Raw genomic sequence first — 17,596 nt, forward strand, 5'->3', positions numbered from 1 at the left:
AACACAATTTGGCAGGGCGGGAAGAGGGCGCGCAGCGCGGGGAAATACGACGGCTCAGAATTTGGCAGCAGACGCCGCGCTGACAGCGAGCCGCCCGCGCCGGCTCGCGCGTGATTGATGGCGGCACAGACCAATAGGAAGGAGCGCGGTAAGATCACCCGCCAATGGGAAGCGCGAGGCGGGCCGATGGGCGGGGCGTGGCGCAGCCATGCTGCTCTGGCTCTGGCTCTGGCTCTGCGTCTGCTGCTGCCCGGGCCGCGGTGAGTGAGGGACGGAGGGACGGACGGAGCGGGGACAGCGGCCGGGACCGCGCCGCAACGACCCGGACCGCGCCCCCGGGCCCCGCACACACCCCCGGCATCCCGGGCCGGCCGCTTGGAGCGCCGTGATCCCGGCGTATTTCCCCTCCCGGCAGCCCGGCCCCGTTGCGGTTCCCCTCCTGTACCCATATCGGAGTACGGGGGCATTTCCCCTCGGTGCTCCCCCACGTAATTGCGTTTCTCCTCCTACGTCCCGATCCGGGTGTATTTCCCCCTCCTGCACCCCAATCCGGACGCTTTTCCTTCCCTGCATCCCGGCGTGGGTGCATTTCCCCTCCTGCACCCCAATCCTGGTGCAATTCCCTCGGTGCACCGCGACCTCGTTGCATTTCCCCACCCAGCCCCGCAATCCAGCAGCATTTCCCCTTGGATTTCCCCTCTGGGCCCTGTAATCCCGGTGAATTTCGCATCCCTGCGCCCCGGCTCCATTGCATTTCCTGCTGCCGCCTAATCATGCGCGTTTTCCCTCGGTGCCTTGTGATCCTGCTGTGTTTCCCCTCAGTCTGGGTGCCTGTCACCCCTGTCCCCTCCATGGTCCAGCAGCATTTTCCCCTTGAGCACCCCAATGCTGGATTTTCCCAGCCCCTGGGAACTGCCACACATGCCTTTGGAACACCCCAAAACTCTGGGGCATTTTGGATCCTGGCTCCAGCCAGGGTTTGGCATTGCTGAAGGGCGTATTCTCTCCGCCGTGGTTCAGGAGTGGTAACTGAGACTTTTCCCCTTCGTTTCAGGGGGTTTGCCTTTAGTTTCCCTCTCAGCTCTGTCCTTTCACCCCCAGGTTTACGCATCCATGAGTATTTGTACTTCCAAGTGCTGAGCCCTGGAGACATCCGCTACATCTTCACCGCCACCCCAGCCAAGGATTTCGGTGGCGTGTTTGTAAGTATTAAAAACCCAATCTGTCTGTTTGGGGTCCCTCCATCCCAATATTGCTCCTCAGTGAGTTGGAGTTGATATTAAAATGGAGCTCACTGCTCTTCCACGAGCATCCTTGCCCTCAGCAGGATTCCAGAGGCGGGGATTGGCCCCAGGGCTGGCTCTGAATGTCCCTGGGAGCCCCAAAATCTCCCCCACAGGGTTGAGCAGGGTGTGGGGCTGGGGAGGGAGAGCAGCTCCAATCCCCCCCCGGCTCACCCCTGCCTGTCTCCTGGGAGAACACAAGGTACGAGCAGATCCACCTGGTGCCGGCGGATCCTCCGGAGGCCTGCGGAGAGCTGAACAATGGGGTCTTCATCCAGGACCAGATCGCCTTGGTGGAGAGGGGGTAGGTCTGGCACCACGGGGACCCTGGCCACGTCTCCTCATCACCTCCACATTCTTCCTGTGGCTTTCCCCACTCAGATAAACCAGGGAAACGTCAGGGCGTTCCTACCCTGGAGAATTGCGTTTTGTGGTTTTTAGCCTGTGGTAAGGTAGGAAAAGCCCTGTCTGGGTTCAGATTGAAAAAGTAGATTTAGATTAGACAGTGAGAAAGAACTCTTCTCTGTGAGAGTGGTGAGGCCCTGGCACAGGTTGCCCAAAGAAATTCTGGATGCCTCATATCCCTGGAGGTGTCAAAGGCCACGTTGGACATTGGGGATTGGAGCACCCTGGGATGGTGGAAGGTGTCCCTGCCATGCCATGGCATGGGGTGGAACTGGATGAGCTTTAAGGTCTCTTCCAACCCAAACCATTCCAAGATTTCATTTCATGTTTTAGGAGTGTGGGTGCCTTGTGCCTAAAATACGCACTCAAGAGGAGCAGGGTTTGGAGGAGGTGTGGAATCAGGCAGACAATCCCTAGTTGGGGTGACTCCAGGAAAGCTCTGACACGTTCAGGCTTTGCAGCTGCCTGTGGCCACCACAGACTGGTCAGGGTGTGGTCCCTGTGTGCCCCAGGGGCTGCTCGTTCCTGTCCAAGACACGGGTGATCCAGGAGCACGGCGGGCGGGCCGTGATCATCGCCGACAACGCCTACGACAACGACAGCTTCTACATCGAGATGATCCAGGACAGCTCGCGGCGCACGGCCGACATCCCCGCGCTCTTCCTGCTGGGCAGGGACGGGTACGTGTGCCCAGGCTGCCTCCCCAGGGCTGGCACAGCTCACGGGAACAGCCCAGTGACAACGGGGAGGTGCCAGGGGTCAGCATGGCCCTGCCGGGCTTCAGGAGCCACATTTTGCATGGTTAACGGGCAGAGTTTGAGCTGGGCTGTGGTTTGTGCTCGGGTCTCCCAGCCCTGGCAGCTTGGGGAACATGTGTCACCCTCCATCCCTCCAGGTACATGATCAGGCGCTCCCTGGAGCAGCACGGGCTCCCCTGGGCTGTCATCTCCATTCCTGTCAACGTCACCAGCATTCCCACCTACGAGATGATGCAGCCCCCCTGGACCTTCTGGTAGCAGCAGAAGGCTTATGGTGGATTGAAGACTTCCTGGTGGATCCCAGGATCTTGCCCTAAGGACCAGGTTTGAGGAAAGGATCCCAACGTGCTCCAGAGATCCCGCTGGATTCGGTGACAGGGAGATCTTTCTGCTGGCACCGGTGTGTGGCCAAGGACAAACACCAATGCCAGGGGGAACCTTGAGCCTGGCACCGAGCTGGGACTGCGTGGGAGGGAGGTGAGGGCCCAGAGCAGGCCAGCACTTCCCGGGAAACATTTGATGCTGATTTGGAGGGATGCAGGACTGGCAGGGATGGGGGGAGCGCGATACAGGCTTGGTCTGTACCAGCAGGGCTCACCTGATGTCTGTATATTTTTGTCTGAGCTAATGAAGTCTGATTAAGTTTTAGAGAAAGGGATGTTTCTCTTTTATTCGCAGCAGTCAATGAATGAAGGGATAAATCTCATCCCCGTATTTTTTCCTAGTAAAGTTCTCCAAGTACCTCCTGCAGCTGAGGCAGGGCTCAGTCAGAGCCCCATGGGACAGCACGGCCTCCAGCACCTGTCCCCAGGGGTGGGCTGGTGACAAATCCAGAGGCCACACTTGCACAGGTGTCTGTTCCCTCACCCCCAGAGCCGTGTCCCCACCGGCCCAGCCCCTGGGTCTCAGCCCTCAGCACCCACCGATACAAAGCACAGGTCCCCAGCTGTCACCAGTCTCGGTTTATTACGAACACTGAAGGGGATGTGGCCCCGGGACGGCTGGGGACAAGCAGCAGGAGGCAGGGCTGGCAGTGATGGCAGTGTCACAGGTGTGCCACCCTCAGTCCCACAGTCCGGCTGCCACGGGCATGGCGGCAGGAAAACAACTCCCCAAAATCCACGGAGGAAAGAAACAACCCCGGGTGCATTCCTGACCTGCTGCTTGTTCGTCACTTGGAGCTGTGCTGTCCCTCCAGCCACGTGGTGTCTGCACGCAGGGACAGCGCCCTGTGGTGTGGCCTTGAGGGTGGCAGCGTGGGATGGGTGACAAGGGGACATCCAGTAGGGCCACTCTGCACTGGCACACCTCCACGTGGGAGCACCCAGCACATGCTGTATCCCCGGGCATGGCCGCTCCTGCACAGGCACAATCCTCCAGCTGGAGGGAGAGACAACTCCCTGCAACACCCAAAGTGTCTTCTGGGTTTGGGATGCCACCACAGGCCATGTCAGCTCCATTCTCCATCCCCACACAGTCCTGTGGGCTCTGTGTCATGGGCGGGATGGGCCGAGCTGGGGAGGAGGTGTCTGCAGGGTCAGCTCTGCTCTCCCTGCTGGACTCCAGCTCTGGGCCACCCTCCAAGGCATCCCCTGCAAGACCCCTGCGCCCCTCACTGCTGGCCAAGGCATGGAATGGAGGATATATAAGGGCCCCAGCTGCGTAGTGTGTAGATAGTGCTAATATAGACATTAAATAGTACCCTCGTGCACGGACACACAGACACACACACACATTCCCCTCGTCCCTGCAGGGTGGGAAGGACAAGCTCCTCTGCATCCACAGCCTGCGCAGACACAGCACGGCCACCTCACAGGTGACCAGGGGCTGGCTGGATCCCACTCTGCTCCAGCCTCCCCTGCGAGTCCCACTGCCAGCTGGGCTGTGGGGGAGGGCCACTGGCTCACAGCTTGTCCTCACAGGGAGGACAGGGACAGCCTGACACACACACACACACAGGGACAACACGGACAGGCGGGAGCAGGGCCTGCCTCCGGCTCCCAGCCGTCCCGCTGCGGCACCACCCGACCCCACAACACAACCCTGTTCTAGTATTAAAGCTGCTGCCTCTGGGAGGAACCTCCAGGCCCTTCCCTTCCTGTCCCATCCCTTCCCTCTCCTCTCGCCCGGGGCCAGGGTCACACATCCGTCATCTCGTCCTCCAGCTCCGCGTCGTCCGTCTCTCCTTCGCCCTCCTCCTCCTCGTCCGACGTCACGTCGGCGTCGTCGGCTTGTGCGAGGCACTTGGGACACGAGCAGGTAAACAAGTAGTTCTCCCTGGCAGGGAGGGAAGGCAGGAGACACAGGGATGGTGTTGAGGCTGGGACAATCCCACCCTGCTGCTGGGCAAGGGGCTAAATGTGTCACACACACCCAGAGGAGTTTGGGGGTTCCATCCTGCTGGCTCAGGCAGGGTAAAGGTACCCTGGGTGGAGAGGGGGATTTCTCAGCCCCACAGGGGGACAGTGACCCCCAGCAGGAACCTCTACTATTGAGGAACAGAGAAGGAAAAGGAAGGGTCTGCAGGTGTAAGCCTGCAGAGAGAGTGGGGAACCCAAATCCTTGGTCCCCACGGCTACAACACATTACAAGGAGCTCGGAGCACCAGAAGCACCACGTGCTGCACACACCCCCTGCCACAAGCCCACCGAAGTTCACAGCAGCCCATGCACAGCCCACCCCAAGGCACACACTGCCCTGATGGACTGTTTGGGGTGTAAGGAGTGTGAGTTCCCCCCCAGGTACCTCCAGGCAGCCCCTACCTGAGTATCTTGTTGCGGCTGTGTCTGCTCCGCTCCCTCTGGCAGCAATCTAAGTAACTGATGCAGATTTCCTGTGAGCAAACAGAAAGGGGCTGGGCTCAGAACGGCTCCCCACGATCCCAAAGCAGCAGCATTTGTCACAGCCCCTCTCAGAATCAGGCAGAAACGTGGGGTCTGGCAGCCCCTACATGGGATGGGGATTGAATTCCTCTATCAAGATGATGCAGGACACAGGAGGTTTTGGGGCTGGGGTCCACAGAGGATGTGGGGGACACAGGGATGATGCCAGGCTGTGATGTCACCTCAGGTCCACCCAGGCCCTGCTGTCTCACCTCTCCTGCTTCGATGTCCTCCAGAGCAGTGAGATGCAGGAGGAAGTTGTTTTCTGGGAAGGATGTCTCAGCATTGGGGATGCAGCTGTGGTTACCTACGGGCAACACAATCTCTTCGCTATGTGCCTGAGTGGCTCCTGGAACCACATCACATCTGAGTGCATCCAAGGCAAGACTGGCCATTCCACAGCTGGGCAAGGTGCCAGGGAACACTGAGAGAGCAGTACCCATCACATCCACGCCATCCCATCCCACAGATGGCAAGCACAAACCCCTTTCTCCAGAGGAAGAGGCGAGCCAGCCTAGCACGGGACATTTCCCTCCTCACCACTGGTTTTCCTCCCAGTCCTTGTGTTACTTACAGCAGCTCTGCAGCACGTAGAGCCCTGATCCCTCGCAGTTGAGGAACTCTCCTGACTCTGCAGCACAGAGAGAGAGGGGTTAGAGCTTTGCATGGTCCATTCCAGCTCTTCCACACACGAACACCAAGGAACGTCCTTCAACTCGGAACACCCACAGCCAGCACTGCTCTGGGGCCGGGTGCTGCAGGGTGATTTCCCAACAGCTTTTCCCTCACAGTGGGAGGGAATGGAGGACAAAGACTCATACCCTGAGGCTCCCTGTGCTGTCCCTGCAGTCCCACAGAGCCTCACCCTTCTCAATGTCCTTGTAGAGCTGGTCGATGAAGGCGTCCAGCTCCTCCCGCTGCAGCATGGGCAGATCCAGCGCGTCGCACGCGTGCACCCACTGGCTCAGGGAGCTGGGGGGAGACAGGGGACACTGTCACAGAGCCACAGGGCTGTCAGGGAGCAGTGGGACACTGTCACAGCCCCACAGGGCTGTCAGGGAGACAGGGGACACTGCCACAGCCCCACAGTGCTGTCAGTACACAGTGGGACCTTGCAGAGGGGATCCAAGGTGGCTCTGAGCAGCCAAGGTCTGGCAGAGGGATGTGAAAGGGTTGGACACAAGCAGGAGGAAGTTTTTAAGTCTGCCTCTCCCGCCCCTCCTCTTAGACCCAGCCAGTCACATTCCTCATCTCCACTGCCCTGCAAGGAGCAGCCCCAAAGCCCCATTACCTGGTTCCTATGCCCTGGCCATTGGTCCCCACGAGGGCAAAGAGGGATCGAAAGCCTTCTGGGGTGAACCACTGCACAAGGGAGAGGACAAAGGAACTGAGGCCAGGCCAGCCTGCAGCAGCACCTCGCTCCGCAATGCTTCGAGCGCCACAGGGAGCTTTGGGGGAGCAGAGTCCCAGGGGAAGCCCTGGCCAGTGCTCCTGGGCTGTCTGGGAGGCAAGTGCACTCACCCTGCTGAGATATTCGTCATAAAGGGCTTCGGTGAAGAGCAGGCGCAGCAGCTCCAGCTGGCCCTGGCAGGACACAGCAGCACGGTCAGGGGGAGAGGTGCTGTGGGTGCCAGCCCCGGGCTGAGCCCGAGCCCAGCACAGCCCCCAGGCTCCAGGAGGACTCGGGCCCCCCGGCCTGCCCTGCATGGCTGGAGGCTGCTGCCCTCACAGCCATCAAATCAGCCCATTTTTGCAGCAAGAGCCACCTACTCAGCAGCTAAATATCACGCTGTCCCAGCCCACAGCAGGAACATCTCCTCCACAGGAAGGAGCAGCGTATCCCATGAAAGCATCACAAGGCCAGAACCCTCTAAGCTGCCACTTCCTCACTGTCAGGGCCCTCCCTTTGAGCCTGGGGTTTCCAGTGTTTCCTATCCCTGCTGTAATAAGTGAGGCTTTTGCATCTGTGGGCTCACAGACACAGGCAGGAGAAGGAAGGCTCAAGGATTCAAAAGCTGTTGGGTCCTACCTTAAATTTGTCCCCCAGCAGCTTGTGCACAATCTCCTCTTCTTCATTCGCTGTCTTGCTGCAGAACTGGGAGAAGGCCTTGATCCACCACTCCTTGTCTTTAGCCTGACAAAAGAATCAGCAGAGGCATTGCACCAACACCACTTTCCTCCCCAGCCCAGAGGGAGGGAGGATTGTCAGAAAAAATGCTGAGAAAGGCAGGCCAAGGAAACAGAGCCCCGGGAATACCATCCACAGTGGGACAACAAAACCACCCAGTGTACCTGTTTGATGGTGGCAACCATCCTGGCCATCAGCATGATGCTGGAGGTCTCTGGAGGGTAATGCATGTTTCTGTGGGATTCAGATGGGGAAGAGGTGAGCAGATCAGGGCTGGCATGGGAGTGAAAAGCCGGAGGGAGGCTGGGGCAGCTGCCATAGCTGTGGTCAGGCCTGCACTGATCCATCACACCGAAGCTGTTAGTGCAGCACTGCTGTGTGGGGGTCCAGTGGAGAGAAACCTGCACCCACCTTCCTGCTCCAACCATAAAAGCAATCCCTTCTGTCCTGTTCACTCTGCTGGGGCTTGGGACAAGGTTTGGGTCAGGGATGTTGTGTATCCCCTCCAGGACCATTTTTTTTAAACAGGGAGCCACGGGATGCTGCAAGGACGATCTCCCAGAGGCTGGAGATCTGCAGGAGCACCATAAAACTGCACGAGTGAGGGATGGGCAGCTCAGCACTTTGTAGCTCTTCAGTGGGAGAAGGAGTGCTCAGCTGTTGGGCTGCCAACATCACAACACCCAACCAGGAGGAAGAGCTGGGCAGTGTCCCACGGCCGTCCCCACCCTCCAGCCACGCTGTGCAGGGATGCAAAGCAAGGAACCAGCCCGGGAGAGCCACCTCCCCTGCCCGTGGAGCAGCAGGCAGCTCAGGCCCTACCTCCATGCCTCCTGCAGCTTGTTGAGCGGGTGTGTGGGGTCGTCCCGGGACGGGCCGAGGCAGAGCACCTGGTGGTACTGCTCCAGAGCTGCCTGCCTGCATTCTGCACTGCAGTACGTCACCTAGAGCGAGGGGACAGCGCTGCCGTTGGCTGTGGCAGCAGGAAAAGGGGCTCCTGGAGCCAGCTGCGCCCCCTCCGTGACCAGCAGAGCGCTGCCTCTTTGGCCCATAGCATGGAAAGGCAGAGAGCACAAGAGGCTGGCTAGAGGGAAAGGACTCGAGGATCCCAAGAGGAGCACAGTACCTGGCAGCGGGGACACTGCTGGTGCAGGTCTTTCCTGATGCTGCACTGCTCCGGGTGAGGCAGCACCAGAGAGCTCTTCCCCAGCAGGCGCTGGGCGTTCTCCTCCGCCGTCTCCAGCGCTCGCAGGCAGTGGTCACAGGCTGTGGGGAGACAGGAGGGATGGAGGGATGGAGAGATGGAGAATGGATGGATGGAGGGAGGATAGATGGAGGGATGGACGGATGGAAAGATGGAGGAATGGATGGATTGATAATGGATGATGGATGGATGGATGGATGGATGGATGGATGGATGGATGGATGGAGAATGGATTGATGGATGGAGAATGGATGGATGGATAGATGGATTGATAATGGATGATGGATGGATTGATAATGGATGAATGGATGGATGGATGGATGGATGGATGGATGGATGGATGGATGGACACCACAGAAAAGCCTTCAGAAAGGAAAAGGGCCAGAACCCAGGGCAAGTGAACAGCTGGTACCAACACCAGAGAGCAACAAGGGGATAGGGCTTGGAGCAGTGTGGGCTAGGGCAAGGTCTCCTTGGGGTAGAATATGATCTTTAAGGCCCGTTCCAACCCAAGCCATTCCAAGACTCTATGGTGGCACCAGGCACATTCCTCCAGAGCTGACGGAAGTCACCATCCCTCAGATGACACTTCAACTTGTCAACAGTTTAGTGCAGAGGCAGAAAAGGCAGCAGGGCCACCTTTCCAGAGGCGCTAAGACAACCCCAAACCCCTCCCTCGGTACCGGGCAGCTCCTCCGGGGTCCCGCGGTCACCCCACCGGGACAGGGGACAGCGACGGGCACACGCCACCGGCGCCAGCCGCTCACCTCGGTAGTTGTACAGGGCATTCCAGAGGAACTGGGATGACACCACCGGCCTCTCCACGAACACCGTTTCCCCTTTGCGGATGTTTTTGGTGGCGAACAAGCCCTTTCCCTGCCGAGGGACAACCGCGGGTCAGGGACGCGCCCGAAGCCGAGTCATACCCGGGAGCTGAGGGAATCCCCCGATCCCGAGGGGAAGCCTGCGGGCTTCTACTCCCTCCGCCCCCCCCGAGCTTTGCGGGAAGGGAGGGACCCTCACGGAGGGGAGACCGCGGGCTGCTCACCTTGGCGCTGCTGATGAACCGCGCCTCCGCCGCAGCCCCGGCGTGTGGCCCCGCCGCGGCCGCCATCTTCGGGCGGCGACTTCCCCGCCCTGACCCGCCGGGCAGCGCCTCTTCCTCTTCCTCCTCCTCCTCCTCCTCTTCTTCCTCCTCCTCCTCCTCCTCCTCCTCCGCGCCCGCCCCCTGCGCCCCTCAGGGCCCCGCGCTCGCCATCGCCCCCCTCAGCCGCGGGGCGCGCGGGGGCCGGCGGCCATCTTGCCCCCCCGTCCGCAGCCCCCCGCCGGCGTCTGCCAACACCGCCAAAACACCCTAAAACACCCCAAAAAACACCGCAAAAAAACCTCCAAAAACACCCCGAAACGGGGCCGGGGCGCTCCCGCTGCAAATCGTACAAGAGTTCGACGTCTCTCCGCCAAAACAATGACTATTACAGAGGAACAGCCGTCACAGCCGTGCCAGGCGGGAACACGAGTTCCCCGCTCACCGCAGGTCTCCCCTCGTGGAGCGAGGAGGCGTCGCCCTGCGCCCCCAAAACCGGCCCGTCTTCCCCCAAAACGCCTTTCGAACGCGCCGCCGTGGCCGCTCTGCCCTCTCGCCTCCTGCCTGGCGGGTCTGCAAAGCCTTAGATCGCACGGAAATAAATGCGCGTTCGGTTGCATTTACAGATCACAGCGCCGCGGCTCAGCCCCGCTCCTCGCCGGCCGGGCGGCGGGAGCAGGGTCGGGAATTCGGGGCGATCCCGGCACTCGGGCCTTTGGGGAGACATTTGGTGTCACTAGATGTCACTGTCGGCTCGTGGCGGGGACACGACGCCGGGTGACGAGGCTGGGCGACAAGGGACAAGCCGGCTGCCAAGGGCCACCTTTCCCAGGCGGTGCTGTGGATGCGGCGCAGGCTGTGCTCCATCACAGGGACAAGGAGCAGGAGGGACAATGCCGCCGTGACTCCTGTCGCCATTACATCCTCCGCGCTTCGTGGAATATTTACGTGGGGAAAGCCCCGTAAGACTTAAGAGTCCAGTGTTCCCTGGCACTGCCAAGGGCATCGCCGAGCCGTGTCCCCAAGTGCCACATCCACACGGCTTTTAAATCCCTCCGGGGATGGAGTTTCCACACCTGCCCTGTGCCAGGGCTGGCCAGACCTTCCTGTGAATGAATTTTCCAATATAAACATTACCTGAGGCCATTTCCTCAGTGATTTCTTCATGGAAAGAATGCTCAGGCCTTGGCAGGGGCAGCCCAGGGAGGTTTGGAGTCGCAGTCCCTGGAGGCGTCCAGGGAATTCCTGGAGCTGGCACTCTGCTCTGGGCTGGGGAAAAGCTGGGACTCGGTGGCCTTGGAGGGATTCTCCAGCCTCAATGATTCTGTAATTCCCTCTCCTCCTGTCCCTGTTCCCTGGGATAAGATCCCACATTTCCCCCCGGCTGTCCTCTCCTGGCAGGGACTTGTGCAGAGCCACCAGGTCCCCCCCGAGCCTCCTTTTCTCCAGGCTCAGCCCCTTTCCCAGCTCCCTCGGGAATTCTCCAGCCCCTTTCCCAGCTCCCTCGGGAATTCTCCAGCCCCTTTCCCAGCTCCCTCAGGAATTCTCCAGCCCTTTCCCAGCTCCCTCAGGAATTCTGCAGCCCCTTTCCCAGCTCTATTCCCTTCCCTGGACACGCTCCATTCCCTCAGGCTGGCAGAGCTGGAGCTGCAGAGGTTTGGTCACATCCACCTGCAGACACAGGTTCTTGTTCTCCAGGAGCCCATTCTCACCAGGCATGACTGCTCTTACTGAAAATGTAGTTTTATCTCCGCAGGAACCAGCCCAGAGATAGCAACTCCCTTCATTTACTTTGAAATGGGGTCATCAAGCAATCGAAAAAAAAAAATCTTTAGTGTATATTTTGTCCAAAATAGTTTATTAAGAAAAAATCCCTCAAACTCTTAGAAGAATGAAAATACATTTGGTTTAATTTTTTTTTGTTACTAATTTCAATTGAAAATTAAAGTGAGCAGTTGGATATTTTTCGATTTTTTTTTTTACACTCATTCAATCCCTTAACTAACTCGATTTTTATCAACAGACAAAGCAAATAAATAAGTGACACGCATTAAGGCAAAAAAAACCCCCAAACAACCAACTCTATAAATAACAATATAAGAGTAAAGTGATATACAGTGTTCTAGGTCAGAGACTGAATAAATTATCCTGAGCTGATGGGCCCTGGGCAGCGGTCGGAAGGCAAGGTGACAGCCTGAGTCCTTATTCCTGACCCCCCAAAAATCCAGCTGTTAACCCCATCGGACTGCTCCAGATGTGCTGGGAGCGCTGCAGGTGCCGTGTCCCAGGGCACGTGCGGGGATAATGAGGAGAGAACAGAGCCGCTGCCGTGTCTGGGCCGCAATGGCACATCTGGCACATCTGGCCGCGGGGCAGGGGGCCGGCTGGAGCTGCAGAGGTGTTGGGAGCTGGTTTTTTACTGCAGCCTCCAGCCCTGCAGCTCGGCCAGCCCAGCTTCCCTGCAGCAGCAGCAGCACACACACACACACGCACACACACACGCACACAACCTGGGCGAGGACAGCAGTGCCAGGGGACAGAGACCGCCGGGGCTGAGTGCAGGAGCCAGGCAAAAGGCACAGATTTCACCGAGGCACTGACAGGAGGAGGCATTTCTGCTGCAGACCCTGCTCACGGCACTGCAGGAGTCTGCGGGTGCGAGCAAAGGGCTTCCCTTTGGGGGTGTTTTGGTTGTGATTGATCTGAACATCAAACATGGGAGTCAAGTTGAGAAGAAAACGCCGTCAGAGAGATTCTCCTCCTTCCTCCTTGGAGCACACAGCCACATGTAACTTAAGTGACCCTGGTTTGAAATGCCCTGGTGCTCAGAGCCGTCAGAGACAGCAGCCCATCGCCTGCCCAGCATCAGACTGATTGTCACCCCAACATCAAAGTCACCCTCTGATTGTCACCCCAGCTTCAGAGTAACCCCCTGATTGTCATCCCCAACAGCAGAAAAACCAGCAGATTGTCACCCCAACATCAGAACGACTCTCTGATTGTCACTCCAGTATCAGTCACTCTCCAGTTCTCACCCCAGCACCAGAGACACCCTGATTGTCACCTCAGCCTCTCTGTGCGTCCTGGCGCCTCATGGGCAAACAGGAGATCACCTGCCATCAAGTGATGAAGCCCCAGGAATTACAGCTCTTGGCTACCAAACAGCAGCCAAAGAAACTTTCCAGCCAGCTGCAGTTTAGTCCTGTAGCTCTCAGATCAGTCTCACTAGGACCAAAGCAGCACAGACACGTCCCCAGGCACCAAAAACCAGCCCAATCTCCTCGGCTGTTCAAAGCTCCACGTCCACAGTGTCCTCTTCGTGGTCCTTGCTGTCCGTGGAGTCGGCGCTCGCAGGCTGGATCACCCCGAACTGCGACAGCTTGGCCGCCTTCTGCTCCATGCTCTGCTTCCTCCACTTGATCCTCCGGTTCTGGAACCACACTTTGACCTGGATGGGAACACAACAGCTCAATCCAAGGGCTCTGGGAGCCTTTTCTAGTGGCACGTGCTTCCGAGGTGGATATCCCCAGAAAGCAGAGTTCCTGAAAATGGGGATGTGCATTATCCTCTCAGGGAATAGTGAATGAGAACAGGAGGAGGGGAAACTATGGAGGGCAGAGTGCTGACGGGAAAGGATCGGGGCACAGGGGGATGCAGCTGCAATGAGAAGGGTCAGGGAAGTGAAGAAGCAGCTCCCTAAGGAGCCTCTGAACCCATCCCCAGGACTGCAGTTGCCACAGGGCATGACGAGACCCCTGATAATTATCCCTTGTCCCCCCAGAACTGGCTTTGTTTTGCTCTCCCTGTTTGCCAGCTGAGTTTAGATCCCACTGTGGAAGATCACCTGGCTCCTTCTTTCCACACCAAACAAGCAGTTTACTGTGGCAGGAGCAGGAACTCACATGGCAGAGCAGGGAAATAATTATATCCAGTGTCATGAAAGGACACTTGAAACAGTCTCCAGAGGATCGTAACAATGCAGACACAGCAACCAACCCAGCTCCAACTCTAAAGCACAGCAGCGTTGTGCTCCCGAATGCTTTTTGTTCCACTGCATGGGTTCAGAAATCTAATCCAGAAACCATCCAAACTCCCGGCACATCTCTTCAATGTCACCTGGGTCACGGTCACTCGGCACCGTGTCCTCCTCCCACCACGCTTCCCAGTGGGAACATCAGCCCAGAGCAGCCCCAGGATCAGTTCCAGCAGCTCAGCTCCCACATCCTTTACCTGGGTCTCGGTGAGGTGCAGAGTTGCAGCCAGGTCCACCCTCTCGGTGCCCACCATGTACTGCTGCTTGAGGAACTCCTGCTCCAGCCGCTCCAGCTGCTCTGGTTTGAAGACCGTGCGGACTCTCTTCATCTTGCAGGGCCCCCCCGACCTCCAAGGCCCGGTGGGACCCAACGAGCTGGTCCCGACACAGTGAGACAAGTCCAGACCTGCAGAAAGCAGCAAAAAATGGAAGGGGTCTGCACTAAAGGAGCTGGGAGAAAGCAGCACCAAAGCCAGCAGGGATGTGCCTGTCCTGTCCCTACCCGGATTATCTCGTCTAGGCTCCTTTTCTCATGAAAAGCTGGAGCAAAAGAACTTTTGAGGGCCTGTCTTGTGGTTTTACCCTCAAGGTGCACCTGGACATGTAGCCAGATCCAAAGAAATCAGCATTCAGTGAGGTGGGCAGGATTTGACCTTTGCCTGCACAGGACCTTCGGAACAGGATAATGAATTGCATTAAGAGCTGCAGAAAACAAAAATCCCACCTCTGTGTCAAGACCCCCCAAACTGGAAATGCTCAAAGTTTGGGGGAGTTTACCCCGGATTGGCCCAGTTTCCCCCTTCCCTTGGCACACGGGCTCAGTGTCCAGCTCTCATGCAGGGCCACATCCTGCACCTCTGCTCCCCATCGAGTTCCCAGGGGGTGCTGAGGATTTAGCATGGCTAACAAGTGTCTCTGAGCTGTCTCCTCTCCAGCTGTGGCCTGAGGATAACCGCAATTAGCATAAATTAACATACAATCCAACACCGACGCTGCCGCTGGCACCTGACTGAGAGCAGGTCTCCCTCAATCCCTCATCCTCCCGGATCCAGCTGATGTCCCTGCTCACTGCAGGTCCCTGAAAATCCCTTCCCAGCCCAAGCGTTCTGCCATTCCATGCCCAGGTGGTCGCACTGGAGAACTCCTCCAGGGCTCACAGCACAGCGGGAAGGGTTTGGGAGCCAGGGATGGCCAGCACTGATGGCACCACGGCTTCTCCGAGCGCCGGCTTCACTTCAAAATAATCCACTAATTACAACCAGCGGGATTCTCCGTGTGGAAAGCACCGAATGCACTGGCAGGATCGGGCCGTTAATGGTCCCCATCTCTGCTGTTCCAAAATATTGTGGCAAGACAGGTTCCTCTGGTTTTTTATGGAAATACTGCACGTAATGATCCCCATTCACACCTGCTACTTTTATCTCTTCTTTAATGACTGATCTTGTCACGTTCTCCAGGCGCAATCCTGCACCTTGACCTACTTATTTTCATTAATTGGGTGGAAGTTCTGCGCGTGTTTAAGGATTTGTGGGACGGAGACCTGACAGCTTAACAGCTGTAATTGCACTTAAAACTATTTTCGTCGTTAAAATCTTTTCACCCGTCACTTTTTTGTTTCCATTTTAACGCCGGGATAATGGCAAGTGTAATTTCCAACGCGAAATGCTGAGTGGAAGTCGCTGTGCAAATTGTTTAACTGTGTTTTCATACCTGGATGTTTGACATATAAAGATTAACACAGTTCCGCAGATGCTGTCTCGTCAAAGAAATAATACATGAAATGGTTGGCTAAATATTGTAGCATCAGGATCAAATCTGGAGCTCTTTATACACCTGGAATATGGGCCCGGCTGCAGGTTTTGCCTGGACAACAGCAAGATCACGCTCTGAATGCCAAAAAGGAATACCTAATTCCATTCTCTCCGAATGGAGATATTTTTAAAAATCCCTTGGTCCTTGTCCTTATAAAGTTCCAGTGAAAATAAGAGCCTGAGAGACCAGGCAGTATCATCCATCACCACGGTGTAAATATTACCCAGAACAACAAAAACATTTTTCCTTAGATGCCTCAGCACTGAAAAGATGAAGTTTTGAGGGCCAGGTGCCGCAAAACACTTGGCAGTTTCACTTCTATGAGTGAAAAATTGCAGGGAAAGCAAAATTAGAAAGGGATGAGGGCAAATTTGGGAGAAGAGGGACCCACATAGCAGCAGAGGCGAAGAAATTAATTTTGGGAGCGAGGCTTTGGGAAATCACAGCAAGTTTTTGATTAAAACTCTGGCAGTGAAGTGCCTTCCTGATATATGAAGAGGTGAAATAAATGCCCATGTGTGTAAAGTCACCCGTAAAACCTCACAGAATCAGATTGCTTTGGGTTGGAAAAGTCCTTAAAGATCATCCAGTCCCAACCCCTGACACCTTCCACTAGCCCAGGCGCTGGAATACTCTTTTTAGCTCTGTCCCTTTACTATTCAGTCTATTCCATTTTTTATTCTCCGTCTCAAATGGAAACAGTGAGTTTGGATATTCTGCGCCAGGTTCTGGACTGGGGACTGAATGATGGATTAGTAAAATCCCGTAGCATCTTTAGGAATCGATCACAGGCTCTTTTATCAAAAAAAGAGTGTGTTAGAAACTCCCTCGCAATATTAAAAAACAAAAAAAACAAAAAAACAAAAAAAACAAACCAAAAAAAACCCAAAAAACAAAACCACAAAAAAAAAAAACACAAAAACCCCCAACCAACAACAAAAAAAAAAAACACCAAAAAAAACCCACCCCGAAACAAAATCCCCACAAAACACAAATAAACCCCCCAAAACCCCAAAACAACACAAAACGTTCATTTCGTCTCCCTATATCGATCACTAAAAGAGAGGGGGGGGAAAAAAAAAAAACCTCTAAGGAAAGTTTTCCCTCTCCCTCGTCCCTGTCCCGCAGCCCAACGCTTCGTCTCTGCGGAGGCTGCAGGAACGCAGCTACCCCAGCAGCGGCGAAACGCCGCGCTTTGGGGTGACCCCGACGCCGCTATCCCCCAGCGGGCCGCTCCCGCATCCCGTCCCCGTGCGGGGCATCCCCGGACCCCGCTCACCTGCGCCGGGCCAGCCCCAGCCCCAGCCCCAGGCTGCGGGCAGCGGCCCCAGCCCCGTTCCCGGGGGTGTTCCGGGGGGTGTTCCCGGGGGTGTTCCCGGCGGTGCCGGCCCGGCTGCGGCTCCCGCCGGGGGCCAGCCAGGAGCCGCCGGCCCGCGGATCGCGGGGGCGGCGGAGCTGCGGCGCGGCGCTTCCCGGGCCAGCAGCGCTTCGATGTGGAACGGGGTCTTGGAGGGCGGCGCTGCGGGCCGGGGGAGCGCCGGGCTCTGCAGCATGGCCGGGCCGGTGTGGCCACCGCCGCCCCCGGCCGCTTATATGGAGGGCGGAGGGCCGGGGACAGCCGCGGTGCTATATGCAAAGTGACGGCGGGGGGGGGGGAGGCGGGGGCTGCACACACCCCGCCGGCTGCCAGCTGCACCCCCACCGGCTCCCCTGGTCCCCCACCGGCTCCCCTGGCCCCCAGCAATACCCCACCGGCACCCCTGGCCCCCCACCGGCTCCCCTGGTCCCCCACCGGCTCCCCTGGCCCCCCAGCAATACCCCACCGGCTCCCCTGGTCCCCCACCGGCTCCCCTGGCCCCCAGCAATACCCCACCGGCACCCCTGGCCCCCCACCGGCTCCCCTGGTCCCCCACCGGCTCCCCTGGCCCCCCAGCAATACCCCACCGGCTCCCCTGGTCCCCCACCGACACCCCACTGACACCCCTGCTCCCCTAGCAATATCCCTGC

The 17,596-nt window shown here is 57.6% G+C and overlaps 3 protein-coding genes across 5 annotated transcripts; 1 reads left to right on the plus strand and 2 right to left on the minus strand.

The window, feature by feature from the left end:
* Positions 1–191: 191 nt before the first annotated feature.
* Positions 192–2,978, plus strand: PRADC1 (protease associated domain containing 1). Its single transcript, XM_066185109.1, has 5 exons — positions 192–260; positions 1,102–1,202; positions 1,478–1,587; positions 2,201–2,368; positions 2,584–2,978. Exons 1-5 carry the CDS (start codon positions 209–211, stop codon positions 2,702–2,704), a joined length of 552 nt encoding a protein of 183 aa, XP_066041206.1. The 5' UTR covers positions 192–208; the 3' UTR covers positions 2,705–2,978.
* A 75-nt stretch (positions 2,979–3,053) lies between these two features.
* SMYD5 (SMYD family member 5) lies at positions 3,054–10,400 on the minus strand. The gene is made up of 13 exons (XM_066185108.1): positions 9,709–10,400; positions 9,428–9,536; positions 8,583–8,722; positions 8,279–8,400; positions 7,621–7,690; positions 7,358–7,462; positions 6,850–6,912; positions 6,620–6,690; positions 6,194–6,300; positions 5,903–5,959; positions 5,541–5,635; positions 5,209–5,279; positions 3,054–4,723 (listed from the first exon to the last, which is right to left on the minus strand). Exons 1-13 carry the CDS (start codon positions 9,772–9,774, stop codon positions 4,585–4,587), a joined length of 1,215 nt encoding a protein of 404 aa, XP_066041205.1. The 5' UTR covers positions 9,775–10,400; the 3' UTR covers positions 3,054–4,584.
* A 1,190-nt stretch (positions 10,401–11,590) lies between these two features.
* LOC136290485 (homeobox protein not2-like) lies at positions 11,591–16,919 on the minus strand. Of its 3 annotated transcripts, none has more exons than XM_066184905.1 (3): positions 16,869–16,919; positions 13,975–14,183; positions 11,591–13,192 (listed from the first exon to the last, which is right to left on the minus strand). In XM_066184905.1, the coding sequence occupies exons 2-3, from the start codon at positions 14,104–14,106 to the stop codon at positions 13,034–13,036; spliced, it is 291 nt and encodes a 96-aa protein (XP_066041002.1). In that variant the 5' UTR covers positions 14,107–14,183; positions 16,869–16,919; the 3' UTR covers positions 11,591–13,033. The 3 variants fall into 3 exon arrangements, with proteins under 3 accessions (XP_066041002.1, XP_066041003.1, XP_066041001.1); XM_066184906.1 differs by lacking the exon at positions 16,869–16,919 and adding an exon at positions 16,676–16,699; XM_066184904.1 differs by lacking the exon at positions 16,869–16,919 and adding an exon at positions 14,555–14,631.
* Between the last annotated feature and the right edge of the window lie 677 nt (positions 16,920–17,596).

The sequence above is a fragment of the Chamaea fasciata genome, unplaced genomic scaffold (genome assembly GCF_029207755.1).
Source record: "Chamaea fasciata isolate MVZ Bird 193981 ecotype frontalis unplaced genomic scaffold, bChaFas1.0.hap1 SCAF_6, whole genome shotgun sequence".
NCBI classification, from domain to species: domain Eukaryota; kingdom Metazoa; phylum Chordata; class Aves; order Passeriformes; family Sylviidae; genus Chamaea; species Chamaea fasciata.